Here is a 13,535-nt window from a genome sequence, read left to right as displayed (position 1 = left end):
TGATATTAGGTGAAAAAAGAAAGCACTGAGAAGTTAAAATATGTAACATGTACTTTTCACAATGTTGAAGTGACACCCCGACCCCATCTGAAAAAATGTGAAAAAGGAGTTGCGGATGGATAGATGGATTTTTCACAATTTTGTCAACACAGGACAGAAACATAAATATGCTTATATTAAGGGAAAAGTAAGGACTGAAAATGTCATTTTTGTATTCTCAGAGTTATTAAAGGAAGTTAATAGTGTCACTTCACTTTGTGGATTTTCTGATCATGCACTGTACCAGTATGGGCTACTTTTGGACATAACAGTTTATTAATGATGAAGGCAAGGGATTCAAGTGATTAACTGGGCACTGCACACTACTATAGGTGATACAAGATGAAAGGTAGATGCTATTTACAGAACATTTACAAATGAAAGATTTTTATAGGAATTGATTAGAGTGATGGGCCTCTGCACCACCTTAGTAATAGGTGCTAACCCTAATACTGGCCCTTCCCCCAACCCTAACCCAACACCTTAATGTCATTAAACCTTCCTGTAACACTACCACTATTCAAACAAATTTGAGGGTAGTATTACTGGGGAGGTGTTAGTTTTAATATCGGGAGAGGAAAGAGTTGTCCTCTCTCAATATTATTCTTTTTTATTTTGTTTTTGTTCAGTATTGTGCATACCTGAACTTATTTTGTCGACGTTTTATTTTCGACATTAGGGTTGTTCAGTCATATACAGCAGACCCAAAATAATACACATACTAAGCAGAAAAATTACTATTAAAGAAGTTCAAAAAGGATAAAAAAGAGGAAGGATTGAGTCTATCCAAGAGGAAGATGGTAGTGATTACTCATTTTAAGGAAGAACTAAAATGTTTTCATAAAGTGATATGTGAGTTGGTGAATCAAGGCATAAAATGAAGAGAAATGAGTAACAGTATTATTATCTTTATATGGAGAAAGGGTTATAAGAAGCTATTAAGCAACTGGAGACCCCTGCCAATCCCATGCCAATATGTAATGTGGATTAAAAATAGTCATGATGATTTTTCAAATCATGTCTATTAATTTTGTAAAAGTGATGACTGGTGTTGGAGTATATGGGATGAAAGGAAAGGATAACAGAGATGTGTTGGTTAACTTTATGAAGCAAAAGAAAAAATTGTGCAAAACCAAATGGATGTAAATTGATTTTGTGTAACATTAAAAAGGCATACGATAATATATATCAAAACTAGTTATGGAATGTTATAAAACAGTATGGTATTCAAGATAAAATTATTAATTTTTGAAAGTTCTTTGTGAAATGCAACTACAAAGATATTAGTAAATGCTTGGTTAAACAGTGCGATTGAAATTGATGGTGGGGGTATGTCAGTCATGCCCAATGAGTATGTCAGTTTTTAGTTTGGTAATAAATGCTTTTTAAAAAAAAGCTACGAAGAAAAAAGTGTGAGCAAATTTGATTTACAGGGGCATAGTGAAATTGCCTTTGATGCTATACTATACAGATGATTTAATAGTTGGAAACAATGTATGGGGAAGCATTGTCATGAAAGATGTGTGTTTTCTTCTGGAGATAATTGGATTGGAGTTAGGTAGAGGAAAAAGTAAAGGATTTGGAGAAATAAAAATAGGTGGTATATATTTTACTAGGCATAATATTGAAGTATTAGGCATTACATTTGGAGACAGATTATAGTAAAACAATGGACTGATTTATCACAAAATGTAAAGAATTAATTACTGCATGGAAATCATACGACATATTTTTAGAAAACAGAGTTAATTAATTTGGTAATATTGGGAAAGCTAGGCTATCTTGGTAGAGTATTAATGTTTTTATACATTGCGGGGTTCTAGATTAAATCCTGTGCAGAGAGGTATAGTATACAATAACAAATATGGGGTGCTCAATAAATCTTGTATTCTTTTGATAATTGCAGTTATTTTGGGTAGTAAAACATATATAAAATAAAGAAAATAGGTTATGACAAAACTATTTTGTATAAAATATGAACACATTTTCAAATCAATACAATCCGGGAAGAAGAAATATAGATGAAAAAAAATAGAGGAAAAGCTACTATATGAATAAAATAAAAGAATGGAAAAGTAATTTAATGGAAGAGAAAAAAAAAAAGAAAAAGCTGGTATGAAAACATCCCAAATAAACAGTACAGAATTTACCTTTAGTAAGGAATAGAAAGTGAAATTAAATAATAGAATATAAATAGAGAAAAGTGGGTATATTAAGGAATTTGACAATTTTTGTGGACATTGATGATTAATACAATCCCAAGTAAAGTCAGAGATGAAGTTCAGTTATCTGAAACACTTTATATGTGGAATGAAGGAATTAACAGCTAAGCATTTTTAGAGTGTGGAAGAATAAAAAAGTTTCTGGACAGTAATGGGAGGTAAGTAGAAGATTGAGAAAATGAACACACAAGTAATTTTATATGCTTTTGGTCAAAATGTTCAAAAGATAAGTGAAATATAATGGTTAAAAATTGTTTGCATATATTTGTCATATTTTGTTGGCTAGATACAGTGGCATTTAGTATAGTAAAATGGGATGAGTGTGAAATAAGAAAGGCAGAAAACTGGATGGGGAGGGTAAGGAACATAAGATATTATAAAGTTTGTGTTTGATATTATATGTTTTTATAAATATAAAAATGGGGAAAAAGGAATATTAAAAAGATTTTTATTTTAAGTATAGGATTGTGCTTTTAGACTTTGCATGTCATTACCTTGAATATTTAAATAAACAACCCCTGCTCTTTTCATTAGTTGTAAGTTCTTTTAAAATCACCAGTGCTTTCACCAATTCTAGCAGATGCGTTCTCAGTTTAGCATCTTATCCACATGACAGCACTCTTAGTAATACAGCACTCCCTTATGCTGCACTGTCATACTGGAAAATGAATCCAACTACATGGAGTGAAAATAAAACCCACAACCTTCTGATCTTCCAGGACTATATATATATATATATATATATATATATATATATATATATATATATATGTATATATATATATATAGGGGTCCTATACAGAACGCCGACAGCTTACAACGCCGACACCCATATGGCCGACGCCATATGTTTGACGTTCAGAATATTGACAATGGGGAAAGGCTATCTCCCAATAGTGTAGAATGGAAAAATTTCCATTTTTGTACTTTAGTGCAATCTTGGAGTTGTTGTATTAAAGATACGGGGGGGTGGGGGTGGAGCTCCCCAAGGGGGGTGCAGGGGGGGTGTAGCCCCCCTGCTAGCTCAAAAAAGGAAATTGTATTTTCCTTTTTTATACAGTTCTGCTGCTGTCGATATTGTGAGTGTCGACCATATGGCATCGGCCATAATGGTGATGGTGTTTTGGTCTGTCGGTGTTCTGTAGGTGATATATATATATATATATATATATATATATATATATATATATATATATATATATATATATATATATAGATAGATAGATAGATAGATATGGGTCTACTTTGTTTCGTTGAATCTCATTTCACTGAATTTCATTTCACTCCGACCACATCGTTGAAAACAGAAATTGCTGAAAACTCATTTCACTGAATCTCATGTCACTGAACTGAATTTAATATATATGACACTGTGTAGAGTACTGTAAGGCAAGTAAAAGGTATATGCCCTTTTCCCCACTTTAGTTTGGTTCTGGAGTTAGTATACATAGTTTGGGGGTAGGGGGGCACAGCCCCCCACACTGGGGGGTGTGGGGGTGTAGCCCCCCATCTTGTTTGTTTTATACTGCATTTTACCAAAAACTTCAAAACAACATATTTTAAATAGACAATGCATAGTTGCAACACCAATAACTAACTCTCTCCAGAAGACAATATGCACTCAAACTAAGTGGGGGGGCTGTGCCCTTCCCACCCCCCCTAACTATATATACTAACTCCAGGATCGCACTACAGTGGGGAAAAGGCTATATACCATTTACTTGCCTTACAGTACTTTACACAGTGCCATATATACTAACTGCAGTTCATTGAAATGAGATTCAGTGAAATGAGCTTTCAGTAATTTGAGTTTTCAGCGAAGTGGTCAGGCTGAAATGAAATTCAGTGAAATGAGATTCAATAAAACAAAGTAGACCCATATATATATATATATATATATATATATATATATATATATATATATATATATATATATAATCTTGGAGATTATTTTTTTCATTTAGAGCAACAAAGAGTTATCATTGTTCCTAATATGAGGCAATGTTAAAGACTCTGTTTTATTTATTTATCCATTTAATTGAGGGCTAAGCTCTCATTGCACATGATAACATTTACCAGGGTGTATGACCGTGGAACGCAGCTCTAGACAATGTGCACTTTCTTTATGGGTGATCTTTCTTTGTTGGTTAGATTGAAGGGGTCATTTTACAGTATGCACATCTGTTTTATAATATTGTTTGTGTCTTTCGGCTTTTCCCGGTTAGGGGTCGCCACAGTGGAACTCTGGTCCACTAATGATTGGCAGTAGAGTTTTAAGTGCTGGCTTGCCGGGCCTAATGCACAACTTTCCACGAAGGAATGCCCGTTCACGCATGTCGCCACACAGAAGACGCTGTAACTGAGGATCGAATGGGCAATGTCTAACTGTGAGGCGACAACGCTACCGCACCACCACCACTGCATCTGTTTTATAATATAAGAAAGGATAATAAAATATATCTCATTGTTAGTGCAAGACAGAAATTTAGGAAAACAATTTAAAGGGAAAGGTGGATAGTAAGTATTTTGCTCAGTCAGTGCCAGACAGTGATGTTGCTTTAGTTCAGGTTTCATCCAAGAATCAAGCTTTTTCAAAAACATATTCAATTGTGTTCAAAATGATTCATAGGTTAGTACTAAGCTAACTGCCCTTGTGAGCCATTTTAAGCCTAGCCAATTATCCCTTGTGAGACTCAAACCATGCACCTTGTGTTTATAAGGCCAACACTTTAACCATTAGGCCACCCTCCCAACCCCTAATTCTAGTGCTAAAGTCTAAAAGATCACCATTGATCAAGTTACTAGGTAAATCAAGATAATAGAAATCCCTCACATAGACAAAAACTCTAATTTTAGTAAGCAAAGACTGAACAGAAACCACTTAAAAGTTACTGCAGCAAGGTAACGTGACCTATGACATCATATCACAGTAAAAGAGAAGTATTTGTGGAAATATTCTCAGATTTTATATGACAGTAAATCATGTCAGTGCAATGCTGGTCAAAACAGATTTCATTTTTTCAGTGACATTACTAATCATATAAGGATCAAATCCTAGGAACCATAGTAAAACTTTTTTCCCTTATTAATCTAAAGGTACCAGACTGAAGTGTTGACATCATCCCTCATCTTTTATACAATGTATCTATCACTATTAAACATATGATACGTTCCTAAATTTATGGGATTATAGCTATGATTAACACATTGCTAGGACAATATGTACTACTGTACTACCTGCAAAATAAACAGACATGACAAGGTCAGTTCTAGCAGCATGAAAAAAAAGAAATGCAACACAAATTCAGGTAATCAAATGCAACAAGTGGATATCATGTGTCCAGACCATAAGCAATGCAAAAAGGAAGACGTTGGTAGTACATGAAGAAACTGCAGAAGCATCAAACTGATCTTACAAACTTGTCTTTGCCACTGTTTGCGGCACAAGCAGTGGGAATTGTAAGTAACAAAAGATGACAGTACAAAGCCATGGATTATAGCACAGGCTGATTAAAAGGACAACTGCTTTTGGAAAAACTTGAAAAGGTATTCTGAATGTATGGACTCTTTGTGATTACATGCCTTACCTTCCTCATAAAAGAAACCTACATTACAACTGGCTACACAACAACTTAAAAAAGAAAATTAAGTTGGAATTTATGAAAAGGATTCTAGTACATTTCTTCAAAGCTTCCGAGTCACCAGAGGAATGCACAGATGTGCAGTTTATTTGAAGCACACACCATCAGTTAGTAAAAGAACCACTGATTTGCAGGAGCACTGTGGTGACATTTAAAACAGACATTCATATATGAACCCTAAGTTAAATTTCTGGCATTCCTGATTTATAAATTATAAACTTCTTCTTAGCTCTGATACTGATTTAAAATAATGCATGCAAAGTGAAGGAATATCAGCTAAAGTCATAGACGAAAATATGAATGCTGAATGAAGAAACTATAATCAACCATTACAGAAACAAAAGCCCACAATGGATTGCAAAACATCTGTTACGTTTTTTAACAAACTTCTTCAAGGCTTTATCCTAGTTAAACTTCATTCTCAAACATCACAGTAACAAAGAAACCTCATAATGAATTTAGTAAATGTCAACAGATGGAAACCTCGTTATTATTATGGAAAGTCATTTGATATAAGTTCCAAGATATTATCATGGCATATGTGCTCATAGTAGTTACTGTTACCAAGCTCATTAAAGAACAACAATTTGTCTATCAGTATTTTTAATAAAAAAGAACTCTCAGAATCATTGTGCAATAATCTGCAGTTGCCATGATATAAAAGTGGTATGTCTTATATAATGCATTTGCCATAACATTTAAAAATGTTGTGTCGTCTGGGATATAATATATGTCTGAAAATCATGTCCCTTTTCTAAAGCTTTGTTTTATGTGCATGCATTTGATGCAGCATGTAGACATAAGAACCTAACAGACAGAAATTCTGGCAAACACATGCACACATACACACATATGTGCATCTGCACACACACCAAATGATTTCTTCCACCGATCATAAATGAAGCATCTCTTTTATACAGGAGAAAAAGAATACTTAGACAAATAAAATAGAAACATAGCAGATTAAGAATATCCAATATAATAAAAAGTCAAACCACTTGTACATGGCACTAGAAATATTGGAGAATACTGTAGTAAACTTATAATGTGGAATGTGTTTTTATGAGGTCTTTTCAAAATAAAACTATATTTTTCATTTGAAAAAATGTGTGTGTGAGTGTGTGTATACAGAAACACGCACATGCCTTCACTGTTATTGTTTGTATCTTGCACTGAGACTGGCTTTGATAATATTAGTAAATCATGGAATACCTTTCTAATTACATTGGTCAGTTTAACAAGATGATGGTTATCTGTTAAATTGCACTTAGTGACTTTTTGTGCAGTTCTAATGTAACTGTAGTATAGCCTATATTATTACATATTGCTATCCTGATATTTCATTGTTGTATGAGTGAACAGTGGCGGCTGGTGACTTCAAATGAAAGGGGGGCTACAGGAGATAGCTGAATGGGTGGGGCCAATGGGAATGGGGTGTGGCCAACTAGAAAGGTGTGGAGCTATGTTCAAAACCACAACAACTAGAACTTTAATTAAATACGCTGCCCTGGGTGCCAAACCATCATTACAAGAGTACAATCAAGACAAAATGAAGTGTAGAAGAAAAAAATATTTCAATGCATTGGCTACATGACAACTTACTTAATATCTAGATGGAAACACAAAGGTTGTGAGGCATGAAAAAATACATTGCTTTTTAAATACATTACTGGAATGCCAGTCAAAATCAAGTATAAAAAAAAACAAGCAGCACTCAGCTCAAACCACTTCTCTTTGCACTGCAGTTCCAATTATAATTTATATTCAGCTTTATAAAATTACCAAGTAACATGCTGAAAGTAGCAATCTCTGTGATACCCTCACTTGTAAAAATGTTTCTTATCCAAAAAAGACCTGCTGCTTGACAACAACTATCTACTTGTTTCATGGAGAACACATGATCAAAATAAAAAATGAACAGCGAACAAGAAACAAGCTCAAGATAAATTGCTTAAAGGATTACTGCACAAGCTATGGACCACACATGATAGATTGGCATTCTGTTTAGTTTACGGGTAAAGCTTGCAAAGATAACTGCAAGTCTCCAACAAATGTAATGAGCTTCTGAAAATCCTGTAATCCTGTCCTTTATTACAAATACTGTCATATGCATTTCAATACTAAGGCTTATACGTTATCTAGTTATGTAAATATTCTCTGCATGGCAACAATGAAAAGGCTTTCAATGTTGGTAATTCTTTAACAGTATGCTTATTAAAGCTTACTTGCATCTTACAATCTCTGACAAGCTTACCTGATGGTCATTAAAGCATTGCTACTGTAATACAAAGCAAAAGGGCACTGCAACAACATGCATTTTCTGAATAATAAGAAGCATAAATCAACAGTATAAAAATATGACAGAAAACCAGAACATTCTGCAAAATCAAGGACAGATGAAAAGCCATGGTCATACTTGTGGTCTACCTTGGATGGGGGAATACTCTGCACACTTACACTGCATAACTGCTCCTTGCCTTGCTTGGACACATCCAGAGCCACTACAATGGGGAGTGGAATACAACAAGTAGGTCACAGTTTGAAATATCTCTGGCTGATGGTGATGGCTCTGACACTCATACCTCTCAACCACAGAGCAAGAAATCTGGACAAAGTCATACATAGAAGTGGGACACAAGCCCAAAAATAAAGACAATTTTTAAATATTGCTCTTATAAACTTCGAAAGATAATAGAGTAGTAGTATGTCTTGCATTAGTATGAATTTTTGAAGGGTATGAAATCTGAAACTCAAATGTCTGCCATTATTTAGTGACTTCATTCCTAAATGATTTGGCAGAAAACCACAAATTTTATGAGGAACAAACCAAAAATAAGAAGCAAAAATCTATTCATTCTGCAAAATTCTGGACAGTTGAAAGGTATAGTTCAGCCAGGGCTGTCTGAGTTTGTTGCCCCCCCCCTCACAAAATCATGGTCGAATGGAGCGTGCCCCTGCAGCCATTCCAATGTCCCATTCCTTGGTTATTTCACTCCATTTGCCATAAACACTGTAATGTACATACTGCTTTACTTCTGCGATGATATGGATTTCATTTGAAAGTTTTATTTTATATTTTACAGCATAAACCCTAATAGATATCTGCTAAACAAAGCAATGTAGTCTCACAATGAAAATAGACTTAACATTAAAACTTCTCTGCCCTTGAAACTCACATTCATTGAAACAGCAGTGAAATCCACATTCAAAGAAAATATATTTTGCCAGTGGCAGATAAAGATTAATTTTGGGCTGTTTTCAAATCATAGGCCCCTTGAACACGAAACATACACCTTCCTGACTGTATTAAATTATATTCCTTGTACAATACAGTACAGTTGTTAAGAGGGCATTTTAAATTTATTGTTTTGAACATTTTTCCAGTAAACAATGAAACAAAATGCATGCACTAATAATGACAAAACTGCCCAATTCAGAACATTTCCATCATAAGCGTCTACTCAAACCTCTATAGTCCACAAGTATCAGTAAATATGCACGGTCTCTGAAGAGGTAAAAGTCATCTAAATAATTCCACATTAAAGAAATCTGTTAACTAATGAAGAGGTTGCTGCTAGCAAACAACTTTGTATGTCATTGTTTCATCTACAAATAAAGTGCCTGTTGCCCTTGAGAAATAAATTGCCTATGTTGCATTAAAAGAATGATAATGCTAGTAATATCACAATAGGGAATGGATGGCAAACTGATAACAGGTTCATAGTTACTAGGTATCTTCGCCAAAGAGGACTGCAGTATCCATCCCCTTTACAACAGAGTACAGTATCAGCAATGGATCTACCTACTGTGGGAGTAGAACCCACAGCCTTCTGCATCAAAAGCAAGTACACAACCTGTTGTGCTATTTACAATGTAAGCAGACTCTGCATAAGCAGCACTAAACATTTGTTCCCCTGCAGCTCTCAGCTCCTTGTAAAATCTACTCGACACTCAGCTGTATCTCTGAACTTTGCAGCACAAGAAATCTGGAAAAAGCCAAAATTTATTTGGGGGAGCAAAAGCCCAAAAACCAGGGACACATTTTAAACATTGCTTGTATAATGTTGGAAAGTTGCTAGAATAAAATGCTGTGTTACCACCATACATTTCACTGCCAAGTATTGAACCCAGGACCCTGTGCAAAACAGCCAGAGCAACATACCACTATGCCAAATCATCTATTCTTATGAAAGAAAGGAAGACTGAAACTTAAATGGCTACCATTAAGTGAATTCAGTTCTCACAATAGCTGTCAACATCTTAGCACAAAACACCTGAACAAAGCCAATAATGGGGGAATACAGCCCCCAAACATATTCAGTGAGTTCAGTTATCACCATAGCTCTCAACCTTGGCACAAAAAACCTGGACAAAGCCAATAATGGGGGAATACAGTCCAAAAAAATAGGGACAAATACCCACTAAGGACACCAGAGCAAAACCACACAAACACAGGGAGGACATGCAGACTCCACACAGAAGGCATCCCAGCCAAGAATCAAACCAGACAACCCATAGCTGTCAGGCAACACTGCTATCACTGCACTACTGGCTGTGGTAAGTAAAGTAACAAAAATACAGAAACCACAGAATGTATGAGGAGCAGAACAAATATGAGGCAAAAATACCTACTGAGGACACCAGAGCAAACTCACCCAAACACAGGGAGGACCTGCAGACTCCACACAGAAGGCACCCCAGCCAAAAATCAAACCAGACAGCCCATAGCTGTCAGGCAACACTGCTACCACTGCACTACTGGCTGTGTTAAGTAAAGTAACAAAAATACAGAAACCACAGATTTTATGAGGAGCAAAACAAATATGAGGCAAAAATCTGCAAATGTTTTACAAATGGTGGTGGGTAGGGAATTCAGGCTCTTGTCACTTAGGCCCAAAATACAGGGTTCAAGCCTTATTCTCTTCCCACCACCATGAAGCTACTGGGGCATTTCACACACACACACACACACACACACACACACACACACACACACACACACACACTGTCCTTCATAAACACCTTACCTGTTTCTGTACTCAGCTTCCTCCATAGTGATCTGATCGGTCCTCCATAATGGCCCAGCTCCTCTGAGTGATCCTGCAGCCTGATCGGTCCTCCATAACCCGCTCATGCCGTTGGGTCTCCCGTGAGATGTGAGGAGGCTGGAGGGTCCTGCTGTTGGTCCAGCCTGCGGGTGATGCAGTTCGGTGACCTTCCGGTTTGCGCGGTCGTCACCGCTCAGACCTCTGGGCTGGAAGGGCAGAGTTTCTGGACTGCCTAACAGAGCAGTCTGGAGCTCAGAATGCCTGAGCATGTGTGCTTGGAGTTCTAGTCTGCCTAACACAGTCAGGAACTAAGCACGCATGCACGGAGTCCGAGAATTTTTTATTTTAATATGTTCAGGGAATATATTTAATTGATTTTTACAGGTGGGGGGGCGCATTTTACAGGTGGAGGAGCTGCATTCCTGCAGTCCTATAGTACGAGCCACCCCTGTGAGTGAATAAAATAAAGTAATGGTGTAAAAAAAATGTGCACCTGCCTATGCCAAGCCCTATACTTTAAAGTCCAAAATAAAGCCACGCTGAAAAGGACGATTAAGTTTTATTGGAATTAAAGTAACATTATGTAGTACAAAAGTCTGACAGTGTCATAAGTAGACAATTATCAAGTTGCCAGCATTTGCCTAATAGGCATTTCAATTCCACAAATAAAACAGGAAAGAATGTGAACATTAACAGACCAATAAATACAGTAGCAAATGTTAACTCTTGGAGGTCTGAGTAAGTGCAAGGCAAATCACTTTGAAGATCTTTGTATTACTGTACTATATACTGTATGAGTTACTCAGCTAGATGAGGCAGAAGCACAACTTTGTATTATTTAACTAAATAATACTTTCAATGTTAATTCTGGTTTAATCATTTATAATCTGTAGGTTATAATATTTTTATGAAATGTAAGTGTATTTCAATTTCTTATGCATCTAATTGCTATGTATGATATTGCAAAGTAGCTTACTGTTTCAAGTGATGCAATCTGTTTACTCTTACCTGCAGCTCTCAGATCCTGGAATGACAACAACTGCAAGAGAGGCTTCCCATTTGTCTGCAAAATCCCATCACTGGAGCTAAATTAGCCAATGTCAGGATGATTTACCGACTGTTTCCAAGTGAAACCCATCTTGCTGCTGAACTGTATTTAGTCTGATTTAAAAGACCACTATAACAGAGTACAAGCATAGTTTTTGTGACTTAAGGGGATGTGCCTAATCCTTTACTGCAAATAACCATTGCTCTTAAAAGCTCAGCCCTATTAAAGCAGCTTCTGGAAATTGTGATGTGATTAACGAAGGAATGCTTGAAAATGACAAAGCTCCATTAAGGTACAAACTTCTCTTCCAGGAATGTGGAGGCTTCATGTTTTGCTTATAAGATAAAATCCATTGTGTACATGCATTGTCTTGCAATGAAATCATTAAAATTCACTCAAATTTGTTTAAAGCTTATGTTCATCACAGATTTGTAGGTGGGAAAAATAATTTCCTCCTCACCTCATGTCTACTATTCACTTTTTTAGTTTTACAACATGTATTGATAGCAATAGTAATCATAAAAATATATGTTTTCTTGTTTTGTGGTTAAAAAATATTATTTGGTATTTCTTTCTTCAGTAGACCCCATAAAATTGTAGATGGCTGCCCAAAGCTGATTTAAGTTTTAATGTTCTTTTCTGTCTCATACACAGAAAAGTTTCTAATTTTGTCTACAGAGTAGAATGATTTATTTGTTCAACATTGTGATCTAAGTTGACATCCACACAATTCAGCAAATCATGATGCAGTAATTCATGACAAGGTGGATTGTAGGAAAGCCAAGGTATAATAGACATAATTTTTTTTAGAGTTGATACTCTAAAAATTTGAATGGTTTGTCTTACCAAACAGTGAGCAGAACAAAGGTCTTTTCTCCCTTCTAGATCATGTCTGTTGAACTTTTGATAGCTTTGTTCTGCTGCAGGTTACCTCTCCTTGCATATGCCACTATGTCATGCCTCCTGTTGGTAACTTGCACAGGGTCTATATTAGACGATCGAACTTTCAAAAGTTCGACTGTCATATGGTCAACACTTTATGATCAAATTTTTGAAAGTTTGAATGTTTTAATGGAGATCTCCGTACAGCTTAGAATGGGAAGATTTCTCTTTTCTGCACTGTAGTGTGATCTCTGATTTGGTATATTTAAAGAGCTGTAGGCGTGGGGGTGCTTAAAACGTTCAGGTAGGTTATTTGTGTAGTTTATTTTTTTTATTAGATGTTCGAACTTTTAAAAGTTCGATCATATGGCGTCGACCATATGACAGTCGAACTTTTGAAAGTTTGATTATCTGATATAGACTCACCTGCACAGAAAGAGATCACCTCATCTGCCTGACCAAATCTCCTTCACGATTGTTTCAAATAAATACAGGCTACAGGATCTCAGAATATGCTTGGCACAAAAGTTCCCCTTTTCCTTTACTAACCCAATCAAAATGATTTAAAACGTTCTACCCTATACATCTTAACAGCTAAAGGAAACCATCACCACATTCCTAGTCTTAGAAACAATGTACTTTGCTACCAAACGTT

General features: G+C 35.8%; 1 protein-coding gene across 1 annotated transcript in view; it reads left to right on the top strand.

Annotated features, from left to right (window-relative positions):
• CLEC19A (C-type lectin domain containing 19A) overlaps positions 1 to 13,087 on the top strand; it is a 277,550-nt gene extending 264,463 nt beyond the window's left edge. Inside the window, exon 5 of the mRNA XM_044089047.1 lies at positions 11,965 to 13,087. Coding sequence (XP_043944982.1) covers positions 11,965 to 12,044 — 80 coding nt within the window. The 3' untranslated portion in view covers positions 12,045 to 13,087. The remainder of the gene's footprint in view (positions 1 to 11,964) is intronic.
• Positions 13,088 to 13,535: the final 448 nt, after the last annotated feature.

This window comes from Protopterus annectens, chromosome 12.part0 (genome assembly GCF_019279795.1).
Source record: "Protopterus annectens isolate FY-2018-M chromosome 12.part0, PAN1.0, whole genome shotgun sequence".
Lineage (NCBI taxonomy): Eukaryota > Metazoa > Chordata > Ceratodontiformes > Protopteridae > Protopterus > Protopterus annectens.
The sequence above is the reverse complement of the archived record's forward strand: the minus strand, read 5'-3'. Positions and strand labels throughout refer to the sequence as shown.